Here is an 18649-nt window from a genome sequence, read left to right as displayed (position 1 = left end):
TATATCGTTGAGTAAACTGTGCTATCAGGGTTAGGGCAAGAGTAACTGAGCATGTTGAATCTTCAACCAAGGACAATGGGCCACGGTATTTCAGACTTTTCCAGCAGTAGTTTGATGCTGAACATCTGGACCAGGTCAGGTCTCTGTCAGGTCAGCACAGCTGTCGTCATTACCTGGGTGTGTCCTGAGGGAAAGATGTGGTATTTAAGTAATGTCACAGAATTAATACCGAATGATTAAAACGCAGCCTTCATATGTCATCTTAAGGTATGACAAGCAGTTCATTTACAGTGAAATTACAGCTAGCGTATTTTCTAGAGTAGATGAGGTTGGACAAGGATTAACTAGCTCAACACATAGACACACACACACACACACACACACAGATTAAGTATCTATATCTTTATGGGGACTCTCCATTCATTTCTATGGGCATAACACTAATCCCAACTATGACAGCCTTAACCCCCCCCCCCCACACACAGCTCTAATATTAACCATAAGTAACCAAACTAAATACAAGACTTTTGGCATTTGGCACCTGAAAAATGGTCCCCACAATGTAATATAAACCTAATCATACACACAGACACACCCAGAAACAATGAACAAGGAACACAAAAGACTCTGTAAGACACACCTGACCAAACCCGCTCCATGGAGCTATTTTTATTGGCTCATATGATCATTAAAATGATTTTTATGAACGATAATATTTTATGCAACTGTCATGAATGATCTCAAACATAACTGCTAATTCCATTCTGGCACATAATAATGAGCCTTTTCAAAAACTGAAAAATTGATTCAGAACGTTGGATATGAAAGTAATCAGCCCTGCTGACGTGGTGAAGCTCAGATCTGGCCGTCCGCCGAAATTAATCGGCCGGTGCCGCTCTATGACGTGATGTTCATGTTTACTCCCGAACCAACGCGGTGTAGAGCTGTTTCTCTTAACCCAGTCTTTGAGGGTCACAGAAAGTCCACATTTTACCCCCCCCCAGCTCATGGCACATCTGAACCAGGTATTCAATGTCCTTGATTCTTGGTTCAAATGTACTGCGAGCAGGGAGGGAGGTGGAATGTGTTTCGTTTGGGGCTCCCTGAGGACTGGGCTTTGAAACATTGGTGTACAGCGTATATGTTTTTGGGAGGGCAAGAGATGGACGAAATTAATCAAGATGCAGAACCTACTCACCTGACATTTCTTCCAGAAATATCCGCAGGCTTTGTCACTGCCTGCAGTCACGCATCTACCATATAACTCTTTGTTCCGTCAGACCTTAAAATAAGAAATATTAAAAATTATAAATAATGCTTATCCCCCTCAATAAACACAAGAAATTCGGGTCTTCACAGAACAATATTTTCTATTCAACATCATGCTTTCTAGAGAAGAAAGGTTTTCATGTCTCGTTTACAAATGTCAGTCTGTGCTTTGTTAGCCTGTTTCTCAGAGACTGTAGGTAGGTCTGCATCGTTGTGCTTTCAGGCCCTGAGTTTTACTGCACTGCCTCATTTGCTCCAACTCTGCCAAGTTAGATGAAGAGCATTGGTGTGCGATAATTTTCAGGTCATAGTACAGGTTTGCAATGGGATTTAAATCTGGGCTGGAACATTCCAGAATATTGACCTTCTTTTTTTTTTTAATTTGCTCTTTTGTGGTGTTTGCAGTTTGTTTTAGGTCATCATCTCGTCGAGAAAGCGGTACTCCAGCTAACTGAACTAATTCTCCTGGAGGATCATCCCATATTTGGTTCCTTACACCTTGCCCTTGACAGCAAGATGCTTCTCCATCCCTCCTGCTGAAAAACAAACCCGTTGCATGATGCTGCTTGACGGTCCTGATGCTGTTACCGTGGTGATTCCTTCCGGTAATTTATACAAGAACTATGTATTATCAAGGGTAGCTCCTGCTGCTCATCCAAAGCATTGAATTAAACAAACAAACAAACAAAGGAAAAGATTAGGCATTAACCTCACCCGATTGTATGAGGCTCTGCTACATACTCTGCAGCAGGGATTCTGCGTGGCAGAGGAAGGCAGCGAGTGTTTAACAGGGACAGTGAATGTGCTCTTAGCATCTTGCCTGTTGTCAGTATAGACTCATCTTCAACATTAACTACAACGTGGAAGCATGGAAGAGAACGTCTGAAAGGTTGAGTAGTTTACGAAATGCGTCCGTTCCCTGCATATGATCCAATAATAAGACCCTCCTCAGCAAAACATCTGTGATTTTCCTTTATTGTGTGCACATTTATCGAGTTCGTCCTGCAGAGTCTTTCAGATTATACTCGTATCAATGCACGATTGGGCTCTGTGAAGGTGTCACGAGCCAAGGGGCTATTTTCATTTCTATCCATATTTTTATCCATTTTTTTTTTGTGTGTTTCATAAACAATTTTGAGCAAATCCGCTATTAGCCCAGGCCAGCCGAGAGCCTGACTATTTGCCTAATTAGAGCCGGATGTTACTGAGATGGCGAACAGCTTCCGCGCGAGATCAGCGTTCATTTTGCGCAAAAGACCAAACGATAATTGGAAAATGTGTTTCAGACGTTGCATTGTTAGTGCTCCCAGTGTGGGATTGAGCAGTTTTGTACTTCCATGCTGGCAGCACAAGAAGCTTTATTGTACCTAATATTATACCATAAAACAAGGAGAAGGAGGGACAACTAGCCATGCACACTTTGTGGAATTTCGGTAACCCAGATCTTGCTCCAAAAAAATCAGCGATAACACTTTACTTGATCGGGCACAGATAATATAGTATTATGCTTTCATTTAAGTTTGGACTGCGCACTTATCTCATGTTCGATCATCATTAATGAATCGTGACGCATCTTTTATGTCAATGGCAGTTACTATATTTGTTACTGTATCTGTTAATTCTGTAAACCTTTGTGAACTGCTGAAGGAACAAGCGATGAACAAGGCAAGAAATACTGATCTCATGTTTGTTCATCAGTAATGAATCGCGGTGCATCTTAAGTAGCTACTGTATTTGTTTATGTTTTGTACTTCATGTAGTAACTGAGTTATTACTAAGTATTTATGACCCATCGAGTAAAGTGTCCCCAAGCGGTCTTTATGACTATAAACTGTTTATAACCAGGATTCCCGGTACCGCACACCTTCAGTACCGCGTTCACAATGTCATACCATAAGGAGGACGGCAAATAAAAACATTTTCGCTCTCTCGACGGGCCCCCAGCAGAGGAAATGGGAATGATTTTTTTCCTCCTGCTGGGGCAAGCAGCAATTAAAGTAGTTTTTCAACCAGAGAGCTGCTGACAGCTCACACTCTCCGGGAACCTTCCGGAAGCCCGCCGAGCTCGGCGAATCTGCGAGGTGGGACGGGGGTGTCCTCCGTGTCCTTTCTACGTTTAACCTTGCGGGGGGGGGGGGGGTCTCTCTAGGTGACAACTGGGCCTGTCATTCTGAAAAATACTGAAATTCATATAGGTAGATACTGACCCCCCCTGCACACTATAATCCCATTTGGCTGCCGCTACCAAATCAATTCCGTTCAAACATTAAGGCTTAAATGGAGATACATTTGGGTCGTTGCCAAACCAAGAAGATCACTGATAAATTGCCAGCATGTTTATGCTTAAGGAACGCAGAATGTAGAATAATCTTTCTCAGTGTAAAGAGATGCGTTATAAAATGTAGCAATAACGTTGTATAAAAGTCTTAGGCAGTCAAAGAAAATGATGTTTAAATCATCTTCATGTTTTTGCAAAACTATGATATTATGTCTGTAAAAGTGTGTTGGAGTACCAATATCAAATCCTCTACTGTTTGCAGCGACCATCCAACATACCCACCAGCACACCCTTATTATACCTAATCGACACCCCACAGGCTTTTAAAACCAGTTTAATCAATTTATTACGTGAGCTGGTGGTGTAATCAGTGATTTTTTAGGAAACAGAAGAAATTCAGGTTAGTTTCTATTGTGTTATTCTTCATTTGAATATGTTCTAATTGCATTGTCATTTTTGGTCTGAGCAAATACGCACTTACTACACAGATAAACAGCCTTAACGATTTCCTTTGACTGCTTTTGCACAGTATTGTATATAATTGATAGATAATTACATGATGGCAGTTTGCCCTGCGCTGCAGTCCTTTTGGGGAAATTAACTGCTTATTTCAGCCAGAGACATACAAGGGCAGGGATACAATTAAGGCCCCGACGCCCCAGCGCTATCTCAGTTCCAATCCCCCCAAACCCCTTACCTGTTTTAGATACGAATCAGCCAAACTGAGCTCTTTTAAATTTGTAGCTGACGGCAGCTTTTTGAGAGCTTCTCTGCTCTTGTAGCTCCTTTGTAATCCACAAAAGAGTCCCCATGATAGCTTGAGATTTGCTAAATTGCCCGTAGGTGTGTGTGTGAGAGTGAATGGTGTGTGAGTGTGCCCTGCGATGGGCTGGCCCCCCATCCAGGGTTGTTCCCTGCCTCGTGCCCATTGCTTCCTGGATAGGCTCCGGACCCCCTGCAACCCAGTAGGATAAGCGGTTTGGAGGATGGATGGATGGATGGATGGATGGATGGATGGATGGATGGATGGATGGATGGATGGATGGATGGATGGATGGATGTTATGAAATTGGGCGTGGCATGGTGGTGCAGTGGTTAGCACTGTTGCCTCACACCTCTGGGACCCGGGTTCGAGTCTCTGCCTGGGTCACATGTGTGTGGAGTTTGCATGTTCTCCCCATGTCGTCGTAGGGTTTCCTCCGGGTACTCCGGTTTCCCCCCACAGTCCAAAAACATGCTGAGGCTAATTGGACTTGCTAAATTGCCCATAGGAATGCATGTGTGAGTGTGCCCTGCAATGGGCTGGCCCCTCATCCTGGGTAGTTCCCTGCCTCGTGCCCATTGCTTCCGGGATAGGCTCCGGACCCCCTGCGACCCAGTAGGATAAGCGGTTTGGAAAATAGATGGATGGATGTTGTTTAAGTTACTTACTTATTTCACGATTTTGGTAGCAGTATCTGTAACACAACTTAAGTTACATGCAGTAGTGGTGAAAATTCTGAAAACACTGACCATTTTTGGCATTACTGTTTAAAAATTACTAAACAAATATTGGCAATAATGTTTATTAACAATAAAAGAAGCTTACAAATGTCATGCCATTGGACGATTAAATAAGCAACCGGAGCAACAGATGAATAAAGGTCTGCAGTCTCTAAAACTGCAGACGGCCACCGATGTACATTCATACATACATATTTACAAATGCAGCAGAACAATCAAATATAATATAAAATAAATATATTTGTGTGTCATTATGGGATGCATGTGGATGGTATTCCCACACTGGGAAAAAAATGACAAAAACCAACCCCCCCCCACCACCTGCCTAACTTGTTCTGTATGATGTCATGTAATGTATGAGGGACACTCAACTCCCGGACTCGACCGCATCCGGACCATGTGATCGACCCACCTCAACTCCCCTAGTTATCACCCCCCCCAAAATTCGACCATATACAGAAGTGCACAACTGCATTCAGTTATCAATAAATAAATAAAGCAACTGTAACATTATAGCGTATATAAGGCTCATGTGTGACACAAAAGTCTCACACTAGTGAGGCAAAGTACATAGATAGCAGAGGTGGAGATTTCAGTTCCAGAAAGTAAAAATCCAGACCAAGATTCTGCTTCAACCAACCAATTGTGTACTCTGTGAGTGTGACTCTTTATACTCAACTGGGTGGTTGAATCAAAACCTTGGTCTGGATTTTTACTTTCTGGACCTGAGATGTCCACCTCTGATAAACAGTAGTGCAGAGTGAAACGGTCAGCGAAGGCTGCAGCATTCAGTGCCGGGAGCCGGTGATGGGATCTTCACAGAGATTACTAGGTTGTGGCCTGGCCGGTCCAGGTGACACAGTATTATAAATAGCAGCTCTGTCGCAGGCCTTCAAACCGTATCAGTCTGATTTAATTGTGGTGTAACCTACTAACGTGTCCTGTGGGCACAAGGGCAGTGAGCGCAGGCAGTTCGGTGACCTTGACAGTGCGCTTGTTATTTTCGCTGCAGGGTTTCGCGTAGGTAGTCTGTCCTCGCGTTAGTTGGCATGCTGGATCCGGGCCTGGTTCGGTTATTGGGGTAATACGGCATGCCGTGGGATTTTGAAATCTGGACGACAGAATTAGCCATGCAGGCAGTGGTGGCCAATGAGAAAATGTAGCTAGCTGGGTCTATATAATTTGTTGTCTAAAGACTGTGCAGGTTATTTTTTGGTCATCGGTTGGAAGCCTGTGTTTTTGTAGTCCTTTGAATTTTTATGATTCCCTCCACAAGCACAAACGGTTCATTATCCAGCTTGTGATTCTGCAGCATGGCCTAATTACACAGATACCCAACGCTGTTTGCATTCAGGCAGGGACAACGAGCCGCGGCCTTCAGGCTGGTTTTACAGAACTGGACTGAGGTGCGCTTCCTGCTGACACAGCCTCTCACACTCGCTGATTGGCTGATTGAGGTGCGCTTCCTGCTGACACGGCCTCTCACACTCGCTGATTGGCTGATTGAGGTGGGCTTCCTGCTGACATGGCCTCTCACACTCTCTGATTGGCTGATTGAGTGATAGACGAGCGAACTGGGAAGGCAAGGATTTGCAAGCTCCCTGGCCTGCCAGCTCGCATGACTGAGTACTTCTCCATGGATTCATGCACCCTGCGTGTTTGAGGGTTGCCGTAGGTTCAACAGAAGGGGGCTATGTGACCAGATGCTACGTTTTTTGTTGGCTTTACAGGTCTCGTGCAAGGGTTTCACTTTGGCCGCAGTCATGTGACCATGTGGCCCCTGCCTCGTTCTTTCAGTAGGAGTGGTCTCTCTGCGTAATCATTTAACGATTAACCCGTCAGCGTAGCACCCTCAAACTGCAATCATCTGAACTTTCCTCCTGTGAGGAATGAAGACATTCTGCTGATCTGGTTCCCTTTTTACATACTCAAGGCAATCTCAGTCCTGAGTGGGCTGCTTTTTCTCACGCATCTTAATTGCTTAGGTAGCCGAGTTGTCCAGACGTTGCATCTCCCTAGAACGTTAGTTGCACCCCCCCCCCCCGGTCCACAGTACACAAGCGTGACGTGTCCTGTTCCGTCTCCCCAGGTACTCCTTCCAGGATGAGGAGGACATGTTCATGGTGGTGGACCTTCTCCTGGGAGGGGATCTGCGGTACCATCTGCAGCAGAACGTACGCTTCTCGGAGAGTACCGTGAAGCTGTACGTCTGCGAGGTCGCCCTGGCCCTGGACTACTTGCGGAGCAAACGCATCATCCACAGGTACAACTGCATTATTATTGCCGTAGCGACGGCATTATTATTTCCGTCAGGGTTGATGCTATGGTGCTACGATAGGCATTTCCGATCCAGAAGCTGCAAATCCAGTCCAAGGTTTTGTTTCTACCAACCACTTGAGCATAAAGAGTCACAGTCACAGAGGACTCAGCTGGTTGGTAGAAACAAAATCCTGGTCAGGATTTGTACTTTCTGGACCTGAAATACCCAACACTGAGTATATTTCATCCATCCTGCAAACATTTATCATGGTCATAGTTACTGGGGTCCTGGATCTTATCCCAGGCAGCACAAGCAGGGGTTCGTTTACGCAAGGGGGACCAAGGGTGTCCAGCTCCAGTCCAGCAGAGCGCGAGTCCTGCACAGCTTAGCTGTCTCCCTGATCCCCCGCACCTGGTGCAGCTCAAGAAATGAGTGGGAATAAGCAGAGAAGTGAAATCAGGTGTGTTAAATGAGGGGAATCCCAAAAATGTCCAGGTCTGGGGCTCCCCCAGGACAGGAGTTGGAGACCCAGGGTTAGACAGCAGATAGTCATTCTGCCAACCCTAGGATTTGAACCAGCGACCTTCTGATCACAAACGAAAAACGTCCGTACCCACCGAGCCACACTGAGCCGATAAGGTGTATTTTTTATTAATAACTAAAACTCATGTTATGGATATAGCCTAAAGTTCGAAGGTTTCTGCTGAAAATACGTCCATCCAATCATAAAATTTGACTCAAAAGGAAAAAGTAGCTCGCATGGAAGTCAAGAATGAAAACCAGCGTGAAACAGACGGACAGCTAAAGGGGTAAGACGTCCCCTCACTCATACGACTCCCCGTATTCCGTGTTCAGGCAGTTTGAACCAGTCTGAACAGCCCCCCACCCCCCCACTGGTCCCAGTAGCTGCTACTTCTGATTAGGATGACAACGCCCGCGGGCAGGTTAACAATGGCGCCCAGAACCCTTATTTCAGACCAAAATCAGGGAGCCCTCAATTTGGCAGGAGGGCCTAATTAATCAGAAACACTATAGCAGATTACAGTCTGTACACTTCCTGTTATCCAGGGATAACACCGATGGAAGGGAGCAGCGAAATTCCAAGCCGTTCATTTGTCTTCAGCGTTCAGTCTCCCTTACGATGGATCATATGTTTTCTGCGGTAGGAGATAATTTTCCGGTCGACATTTGTCTTCTGCTTTGCTCTAGATTTATGCTTTGTTTTTCGGCCATGATTTAGCACAGCAATACAGCAATAGGCCATTGTAAAATGGGATGGGGGGAGGGGGCATGGATGTAGTCAGGTGAGGATTCCACCGTTCACTCGCTTCGCCCTTGGCCCCAGAACACGTGCACAGATCCTGATCTCCGTCCCTACACCCGGGGGGCGGATCACTGCATAGGTCAGGGGTCCCGAAAGGGCCAGATTCTGTCTGCAACACAAAACCAAGTTCCAGCACGTCCAGCAAAAAAGTATTCGGGGGGGTCGGGGGGAAGGCTATTCGGCCCATCGAGGTGGTTTGGAGGAAATTAAACTATTAATTTAAGGTTGGCAGGGTGCAGAACACAGTGAGGCAGATCGGAGTTCGTCAGCTGCTGACCGCTGGCATAGACTATTCTAGATTATAGCCTGGGGCCCCGCCCCACCCTCGGGAATATGGGGAGGTTAAACAAACTAAATGGCCGATTGATAACCACCCCCCCCAGACTGGAAAGTCATCTCAGCCTTGGGTCGCCAATAAAGTTAATCCACCCCCTCATCCCTAATGGACCCCCCAGTACCGGGCAGCCATTTTGTTTTTCGGTGTGTCCCATTCACCGCGGTGAAGGGGACCAGTTGTTATTTACATATGCCTCCCCCCCCATCCCAGAAGCCTTTGCGGGAAGGGGATGCGGGGGTTAAATCACCATGGCGATCCAGTAGTTAACTCTGTTACAAGGCACTGCATGTAAGGTGTACTTAAAAGGCAGATAGCACGGGTGATATTTTTTGTGGTGAATTTCCTGAATTCACCGTCCCACGTGGATTTTCTCACTATACCTCGCATTAGTCCTTTGAAGACACCAATGCCGCAATGTCGTGATACAAAATTTATAGCCTTGTGCCGTGTTAAATTTTTTTCTAAGCCCAGTTCAGCTTCCCCAACGTGATTTGCAGTAATGATCCTAGCAGAGTATGAATAGCTGTTTTCATTTTAATTTGCTTTAAATTTTTTCAGATTAATGCTCCCTTCAAGTAGGTCAGATTTGTGTCATTATTTAGCTACTGCTGAGTGCTTTACCGTTAGACATCACCGGTCCCTGAGGGTTAGTTTTGGTCCCTTAGAAGTCATTGCTCGGTGTGGGTAGTTTATTTGTTTTCCAGAATTTGGGAGTTGATTTAGTGACGCTCCCTGGGAAGCTCAGTACCTTTGGAAGTTTTCTATATGCGCCTGGCTTGCGTCTGTTGGGGAAAATTCTTCATATCGCTGTTTCATCATAGTCTAGTGGTTGGACGGATCAGGAACACGTGTATTTAGGCCGCTTGCGATCAACACGTTTCTTGTTGGAAGTAACTTTTAGGGCTGCTTATTTATGAGCATTTTTATAAACTATAGTTTTCAAGAATTTAGTTTATTTTCATTTAATTCATTTTCATGGCTCAAGGCTTCTAAACACATTCGCTACAATTCAATTCGTTTTTATATAGCGCCCTGTAGAACAGAGTCGCCCCAAGGCGCCTCGCAAGGGCGTGTTGTGATACATTCCTGCATCAAGGAGGAGTGACTGTATTTTTTACAGTGTTAAAGATAATACCTTCGTGATTTCTAAATACCGGGGTATACCAGGGTATACCGTAATACAGCGAAATTGCGTGAACCTATCGCGTAGGCCAAGCAATTTAAAGAAACTGTGTGCCTGATTTCAAAGACAGGGCATTGTCTGTGTCATAATAGATGTAGCATCGATGCTAAGCTAATCCATACCGCAACAGCTTATGTAGCTAATCAGGCACAGGTGGGGACAGGAACACGCTAGAGTCTCCAGGTCACGGACTCAGCCGAACCCTGGACTTCCACGAGCAGGGAAATCCCCACGTGTCATTCGTCGAGCTCTGCATGTGATCGTATTATAAACAGCGGGAAGCGATTGCTTTTGGCTCACAGGAGTTTCCATCAAAGGCGGTACAGCTAGGGGTGTAATAAACCTTAGCGACGAGCCAGGGCGCTGTAAATAATGCAGAACGCGTTTGTGAACCCCCCCCATACGCTCTGGCAGACGCAGCCCCGCTGGGCCTAAAAAAGATGCGTGCCTCTTGATTTGAAGTCTCTGAGTTCCCGACTTGAATTCAAAGAATCTAGTTTAAGGGGCTCCGAATGTGCTGTATAATTCATTAAATTTTGTGTTATCATTGCAACTATGTTACCCATTGGACTGTTCCCAGTGAATTCTAGAAGCTCAGTGTTCATAAGGGAGGGGAACTATGTTTCCATATGGTACAAGTTAGGGGTGCAACAATATGACAGTAAAGGGTGACAAAAACCAACGATGGAAAGTCAGAAATATATGCAGTGTTTCGCAGTTTAATTGATGACGTCACAACATATCTGTGACATACGAATATGCTAACGAGGTATTATAATGACATGAAATACCCGTTACAGGTCCCCAGTTTACCTTCTTTCAGATATAATTCCTAAAACTGTGCCAATTCGTTGTAATTTTCCTAACACTTAGGTACGACACCCCTCCCCACACAGAGGGCAAAATCCTTTAGCTAGCTGGCTAGCTAGTTAATAATAGACTAGAGATGTGGACATGTTCTGAGGAAATGGGGGAGGGGGGGGTCTCAGCCTTAGTACAGGTTAAAGAAATGATGTGTGCTCTGTTCCGAAATTAGCTATGAAATTGCCTTAGAATATTGCTGTCATCACACATGAACAGCTCGTAAATAGGGCGCCATGTCAAAGCCCTTTTAAGACGAACTTTAAGAATTGCCAAATCACGGGCCAAAAGATTGATGGAGAGGGAGGTGCGGTTGTTTCATCACAGTTTACATTTCATCAACCTGTCATGCTTCGTCTGGTGTACAGATTGGAGTTTTTTATTTATTTGTGCTTAATAGCCTGGATACCAGTTGACGTGAGACCCAACACCTGTAATCCGCACTCCTGAAGTCGTTTCCCCTTTTCAGCCTCGAGACATGTCTGCTTTTCTCTTTCCTCCACGCTTTGGCACATCTGTCCGGGTTGTTTTAGTTTCAGTCGCTGTTTTTACGCTTGACAAATTATTTTTAGCATAACCCATCCCATCAGGCAGCCGGATCCAGATCCAGGTTCCACATGACCCCCTCATTTTAAAGCCAAACGTTTCCCGCAGGAAGCAACTCGTCGCTTCAGTCAACACGACGTCAGATGTGTGAAACCTGAACCAGCGAAGAATAGCTAAAGACCTGCCCTACAGTACAAAGGACTTTAACAAGCGACACCATCTTTCACACCAAGATATAAGGCTTGTTATTGACCTCACTGGGCCAAACAAATACTGTTTGGTATAGCTTGCTTTTGATGGTGCAGGTCATTGTATCATCAAAGGTTCCCCCATTACTCAAAACCATTCCAGATAAGCATAACGCATAACGGTCAAGGAGGTGTTATCTCAGTAGGGCAGGTGCACAACAGCATATAGTCGACCAGAGCTGGTGCACAGGAGTCACACAAAAGACCTTTTGAGATCCCCACATTCACAGTCCTCCAGTCCACGGGTGCCAGGAGGATCGAGTGACCGGCCGGCTGTCTCAGTTACCCTGCTCATCGGGATAAGTGATGTAATGAGGCCATTAGATCCAGCTAATAGGTTGTCGGACTAGTCAAGCGAGACGAGAACCAAGAGGATCAGTTGAACCGACCCCTCTGCTCCCCATCTCCTCTCCCACACAAACAACACGCATTACCTACTGCCTGTCTCCAGAAGGTGTTTACAAGCAAAGAAAGAAAAATCAAATTTCATGGCACAGTAAGCAGGGGGAATAGCCCGTCCCTTTTTGGTTTCCGGGTTTCCGTATCTGCCATCGCCTCACTAGTTACAAGTTAGTTTGATCACACGAATAGCAGCACGAGAAGCTGCTTCTCACCTGGAGAGTCGTTTTTTAGCATCGTTAAAAGCACGGGGCTCAGTAAACGGGTGAGAGGAAAACTCCTAGAAGCACTTCTTGCATCTCTATAGGTTATAAACATGACAGGTCCCATCAGAGGAATGGAAACCTGGAGCAGAGAGACAATGAGAGAAGCAGAGAGAGGCATGCAAAACGCAGGACCTCATCAAGGATCCATTTCAGCTGCCGTGTGAGTCCAGCGCTTCACCCACGGTTGCTGCCTATCACGCATTCATCACACAAACCAAATCCGGGCTTTTTCCATCGAGTCGCAAAGAAATAACAGTCTTTAAGTTGTTCAACATGAATCGTCCCCATCACTTTTGAAAGACCGACTAATTTTAGTAGCGGGAACGCTATACCGAAACATAAAGTTGGTACATGTCCAGCTCATCCACGTGATAATTCATAGGGTTCTTGTGCAGATCTGGTCTTAGGGAAGCGGTAACATCGCTGCACATTCAGCCAGCTGCTGAAAGTTGTCTTGAATGTCGCCGCAAACCGCCTCAAGGGTTAGGTCACTTTGAGAAAAAGCAAAAGATGTTTATCGCCGAGGATCAGCCATGCGCGAAAACAGATACACACTGGGACCTGAAGGAAAACAGCGTGAAAGCAGGATGGGAGCCGTGGTCTGTGGGCCGTCAGTATCCGTGACAACCGCATCTCCTCGTCGTCGGGAAGAAAAAAACCAAAGCAGAGTGCATGCTGTCCTGCTGATAAAATTTGTTACACTTGTTTTGTTGGCACTTTTGCCCAAAAGCAGCTTCCAACAATTTTATTAGAAGCGGTGATCTAATCCTTTGTTTCTGTCAGATGTTGCATTACAGCTGGTGAGCACGTTGAGTACTATCCTGGAAGTTGTACTGGCGACTCTTGGTTTCACCGTTTATGAGTTCATGTCGCTAACTCCCGCATTAGCCACATGACAGATCCATCCATTACCTTCCGCTTGTCTGGGGTTCGGGCCGCGGGGGCAGCAGCTTCAGGAGAGATACCCAGACCTCCCTCTGACAAATGAGAAATGCCAACTTATTAACCGAGTTAACATATGTAGGGAGGGACAGAACCACCTGATACAGTGAAGGTGGGAAAGTGCTGTTCAGATTAGTACGGCTGGTTCATTTTTCCCCATTGCAGCCCAGTGGAAGTCATTCTCAGGGGTGAACATGAATGATGCTGAGTCAGTGGGGCTGAGACAAATGAACCCCCTGCCCACAGCTTTGCCAGCTGGGACCAGGACAATTCCCATACTGGGTATACTAGTCGTCGAGAAAAGAAACGGACTTATCTTTGCAATGAGTCGACAAGGATCGGTTGGGGTGATACAAATACCTGTGTAGACCCTTATAATCTCCCCCTGGATGGTGATCCCACCGCCCACCCCCCACACAAAAGACGCACACCTGTTTTACCGATGCACACCGCATAGGGCAGGAGCTTGAATGACACTGTTTCCAAGACAGGCTGAAGTCTGGGTTGAGTAACAGCAAGCATTACTTTCTCGAAAACAGCCATTATTACATCACGACCGTCACGGAGTCTGCAGGGGGACCAGAAGTTCTGTTTACTTTACTTTTGTACTTTTCAACCAGATGGCATCAGCGAGCAGAATAAAGAGGCCACTGATCATATTCCAGAGCAATTCCAGTTCGCTGTCTTCAGTTATTCACAGTCTGCCACGGTGGGGGTGCAGGGCAGACGATTATGGGAGAGGATGGAAGGGAACGAGATTGTCTCAGCTGTAGTTCAGAACAACAGAGAATAAAGCTTTGGTCGCGGCAGGCGTATTCTTCAATTGCTAATCGATAGTGGTGGTCTTTTCACTGATTAATGATTATGAAACCCTTAACTTATAATTCCCGGGTGACACATAATAGATTTACAAATGCCAGACAACAGCTGCATTATTCAGCAAAATTCAAAAGCAGAATATGACTCACTACTTTCCAGTCATTATGATAGCAAAGGGAGTCATTCCTTGGTGAGTCTGTCGATAAATGGTATGTAAATAAACCATATAAAATGCTGTAATCGTTTTTTTGTTCGCCGTTGATTCGCAGCCTTGTGCGACCCCTAGCTAGCCCTTGCTTTTTCTTTGTCGCATTTTTGACAGAATGCGGTTTTGTGCTTTTATGTTTTTATGCGTTTTATGGGTTCGCACTTTTAGTGCCGTGCAAAAAAAACGTAATGGACAAGCATGCCTCCGAATTCTAAAGTGCTGTACCTTTATAGTCTTATTAAAATAATAATGAAACGCTTCAAATGATGGCTCAGCGTACATCCAAGAATGAAACTGTGCATTTGTCCTTGTTTGAAAATACTCTTTCATGAAGAGCCGTTTTCATCTTGTGTTTCATTGTACTTTTAGTAATTTGGTGTAATTGTGACAGGACGGTTCAGTTTATGCCTCACGCCTTCATTGACATGCAGCTCGCTTCTTCGTCTTTGCTCAATGGGAAAAATATTAACGCAGGCATTTCTCTTTCCTTCTACAGTGTTCGTGGAAGTTCTTGCGCTTTTCTGCCCGTTGTAATCATGGCCCATCTTCATAAACCGTGGAGGAGTGAGAGTCCATCAGTATATTGCATCTGCTCTAAGGCATAGTCTTATGGTTTGGAAGCAGTTATGCATGTTTAGCGGTCGCGAATTACCCAGACTGTCCCAGACCTGAAATACTGGAGCCTCTCCCTCCTAATCACCCCGACTTGGGAGATTTGAGCATGTCCTCACGCTGTATGAACTGGGCAATGGTCTTTAAAATTAAAGTGTGTTTTTTTTTTCCTCCTACCGCCTTAGAAGGAAATGTCAGCTCATTAAGTGCAACAAGACTGACCTTTTTCTCATACTGTCTGAGCAAATCCGCCAAGACCACGTGTCGATGTCTCCTGCGTGGACGTCTGGAAAGAATCGGGCTGTGAATCGTTCCTTAACGCTCCAAGCGAAATGTTCAGGGGCCAGTATTTGTGTGAGGTGGCTCTTCTCTGTGAAACGATTTTGGTTACTACATCGGCATTGTGGGCCTTCATGTGACTCAGCCGTGTAGGACTTGAATGGATGCCTTCAGTTTTGTGAACGCACAAGCTAGAGATAATTCAAAATCTATTTTCACTAAATACAGGATAGTTAGAATAATGTCATGCTTTTATTGTGTAAGCTCCAAAAATGAAAAGCAATAGAACAAGCTGACTCTCCAACAACACTGGGCATCTTTTTTTGGCTACAGACAAAGGCGTAACTTTGATTTCAACATTGATAGGGCCTCCAAACTCCCCCCCCCCCTCAACACACACTCAACTCCCACAACATTGGTAGGGATGCTCTCTGTGTTTTTAATGCTCATCGCCATTTCCTCAGCTAAGAAGCGCAACTCGCTATGCTAGGCTGTCGCCATGGAAACGGGCAGGTCTGGACCCGTCCCACCGCGGCGTCCCTCGCAGGTTCATAGCGAAACACCTGCTGCTACCGCTGGATGCTGCTCTGGCCTGGAGGGAAGGAGCGTCTTCATTACGGAAAGTTTGAAGGCTGGGTCACACACCGAATCACCTGGGTTTCGGTTACCCGGCAATGTCGAGCTGGTGACTTTGACAAACCGGAAGTTCCAGCGCACAAACACACCGGGAACAGTCTCTAAGGAGATGTATTCTGAGAGAGGCAGGGATGGGCAGGTACTTAAATTCTGGAGTGTTGGTTTTTAAGCGGGGACGACTCAAACAGCCACAGTTAAGTAACTGGTTTTCCTAACAATACACACGTCCATTGATGCATCAAATGGCACCTGTTTCTAGGAGACTTCAGGCTGTCTGTATAAAAGTTCACTTAAAGTCCTAAAGTGCATGGTTCACTGGTGTTAAAAAGCATTGTCGTTTTAAGGGCTAGTCTGCTATAACCAAAATAAATGTCATTTGAATGTTTCATAACAGTCACGACAACATAAAAACACTTAAGCAATTAATTTTGCACCCTTGATGCTCAGTGACACCACACAATGTGCACCATTTGCCATCCCAATGAGCCTATGCTAATTTTAGCTTAGCTGTGCTGTGCTGTAATGGGTGCATGCATATAGATACCAGTCCACCGTGTATCCTGGTTTGAATGGGAATGGCAAGAGGCTTCCAGACATCCTGGCCAGGACGAACGTTTAGAAGATGAGTCAGTGGATGGATCGTTGAGCGTTATGATGCATCTAGCCCATCTAACATAAGTGCTGTCATGTGTCTTCACAGGGATATCAAGCCAGACAATATTCTTCTGGACGAACACGGTAAGTTTTCGTGAAACCCACGCAGGACAGTGTCTTCATGACCAGATAGCGCACACATCAACGTGTTTTAAGCTCTCTGCGAGGCTACCGTCTTCAGTAAGGAGCGAGCTCCATTCGTTTGCCGTCCTTCTAGACAGCCAATGGGACGAGAGACGTGTCACAGCGGGGTTCCGCCACCTGCGCGAGTGTCGTCGCGGTAACAAGACTGATCCATCACTACGTCCTTCGGAGCGGGACCCCACGGCCCTCTCTCGTTATGCAAATGGGGCCCGTGGGAATGTTAACAAAGGGAGCAGCGAGAGCCTCGCCAAGCTCACCAAACTTCCAGGGCCAGGTGGTGGAGATGAAAAACAGCCCGAGGCTGCGGAGGGGGCTGCAGGAGGGGGGGTTTATGCAGAGCTGGTAGCCCCAGGGCTGCGGGCTTTATTCTTCTTACAGAGCTTGCATGCCTTTGTTCGCCTGCCCCGAGGCATCGGTCTGGAAAGACCTGTTGATGTTCTTATGGAATTATAATTTCCAACAGCTATGAATGTCCCAAGATCTTTTAGGTGTTTATGCCACATCCTGTTGAGCCGTGTTCCTTTGAAGTGAAGCAGGCAACCAACGCTTCAGCCACGCCTCAGGCTATGCTCAGGTCCATCACTGAGCACACCACTGCGTCCCGATTCCAAACCGACTAGTCGAGCCTGAACGTGGAGACCCACGTGGGGATGCCGAACTGATCCCTTCAGCGCAGATGGCCTGCTTCTCTGCCTAACGTCGCATGCGGTAGAAAGCGGGTCACATATGAAAATGAATCAGAGTAACTAGCATCCAGGGGAGATGGGCCGCTCATGAACTGGCATGCAAGGACGAGAGAAAATGCCAGTACGGTGGGCTGGGGTGTTTCCACGAATTCAGCTCAGTCTTCCAACGAGAAAGAAGTAAAAAATAGTTTTATCACAGTGATGAATCAAACAAGGCGTTAAGTTCAAAGTACAGACAGTGCGTTTTGGGTCTGGCGCCTGAACAAAATGTACGCAGTTTGTTTTTCCTGCCCATTTTTCAAGGAGAATCTCTTTCACCGTCGAGGTAGAGACAAAGTGTGCAGACACACAGCCTCCCACCCAATCCTCCCACCGGGCTGCTTTTCACTCTGCAGGAGAGCAGCTCTGGGTCAGAAGTTTCAGCAGTCGTGGTCCTGCAGTACGTTCAGTCAGCAACTACTGAAATGGGTCCGGTCACATGACGTGGCGATTTGGTGGCGTTGACAAAACCAAATTGCATCGTTGCCCGTAGGAACTGTCCGAAACTTATTCCCAGCCTCATCGCATGAATTTGGCTTAAATGCTTAGGAAATATTATATATATTTTTGGTAACACCCTACTGGACAGGGCACAAATAATATAGCATTATAGTATTACGTATTTATTAATTAACCACGAACTAAGTCTTAGTTACATACTGATCTCGTGTTAATTCACCATTAATAAATCATCCCAATCAGTTACAATATTTGTTACTATATCTGTTCATTCTGTAATCCTTTGAGAATCACTGAAGGAACAAGTAAATAATAACACAAGTGAAATATTGATCTCGTGTTTATTTATGAATTGTGACGCAACGTTTCTCTGAAGTAGCAACTGTATTTGTTCATGATTTTTACTTCAGTAGTAACTGAGTTATCGCTAAGTATTTGTGCCCCTTTATGTAAAGCGTTACCATTTTTTCGTTATGATCGCACCCAGGGAATGTCAGAATTCCCGCAGCAGAGGCATTAGTGTGCCATAATAGTAGTTTGGGCATCTAAGTCTTATATTTGAGAAGAAGTTGAGATGCCTGGTATCTGATTGGCTATGAGCTAATTCACCTCTCGTTGCCCGCCATACATTCTGAGGCAGTCGCACTTTTGCCGAGGTGTTCCAGCCGCCCTTGTGAGCTTCTCCCGTGGTTTTGTC

At 45.7% G+C, this 18649-nt stretch overlaps 1 protein-coding gene across 2 annotated transcripts in view; it reads left to right on the top strand.

Moving 5' to 3' along the window:
* The window catches only part of stk32a (serine/threonine kinase 32A), a 40621-nt gene that overhangs the window by 13392 nt on the left and 8580 nt on the right, over nt 1-18649 (top strand). For both annotated transcript variants that reach the window (XM_048995449.1, XM_048995450.1), the window contains exons 5-6: nt 7140-7313; nt 16671-16708. In XM_048995449.1, coding sequence (XP_048851406.1) covers nt 7140-7313; nt 16671-16708 — 212 coding nt within the window. The remainder of the gene's footprint in view (nt 1-7139; nt 7314-16670; nt 16709-18649) is intronic.

The sequence above is a fragment of the Brienomyrus brachyistius genome, chromosome 24 (assembly GCF_023856365.1).
Source record: "Brienomyrus brachyistius isolate T26 chromosome 24, BBRACH_0.4, whole genome shotgun sequence".
In the NCBI taxonomy this organism is placed as follows: Eukaryota; Metazoa; Chordata; class Actinopteri; order Osteoglossiformes; family Mormyridae; genus Brienomyrus; species Brienomyrus brachyistius.
The sequence above is the reverse complement of the archived record's forward strand: the minus strand, read 5'-3'. Positions and strand labels throughout refer to the sequence as shown.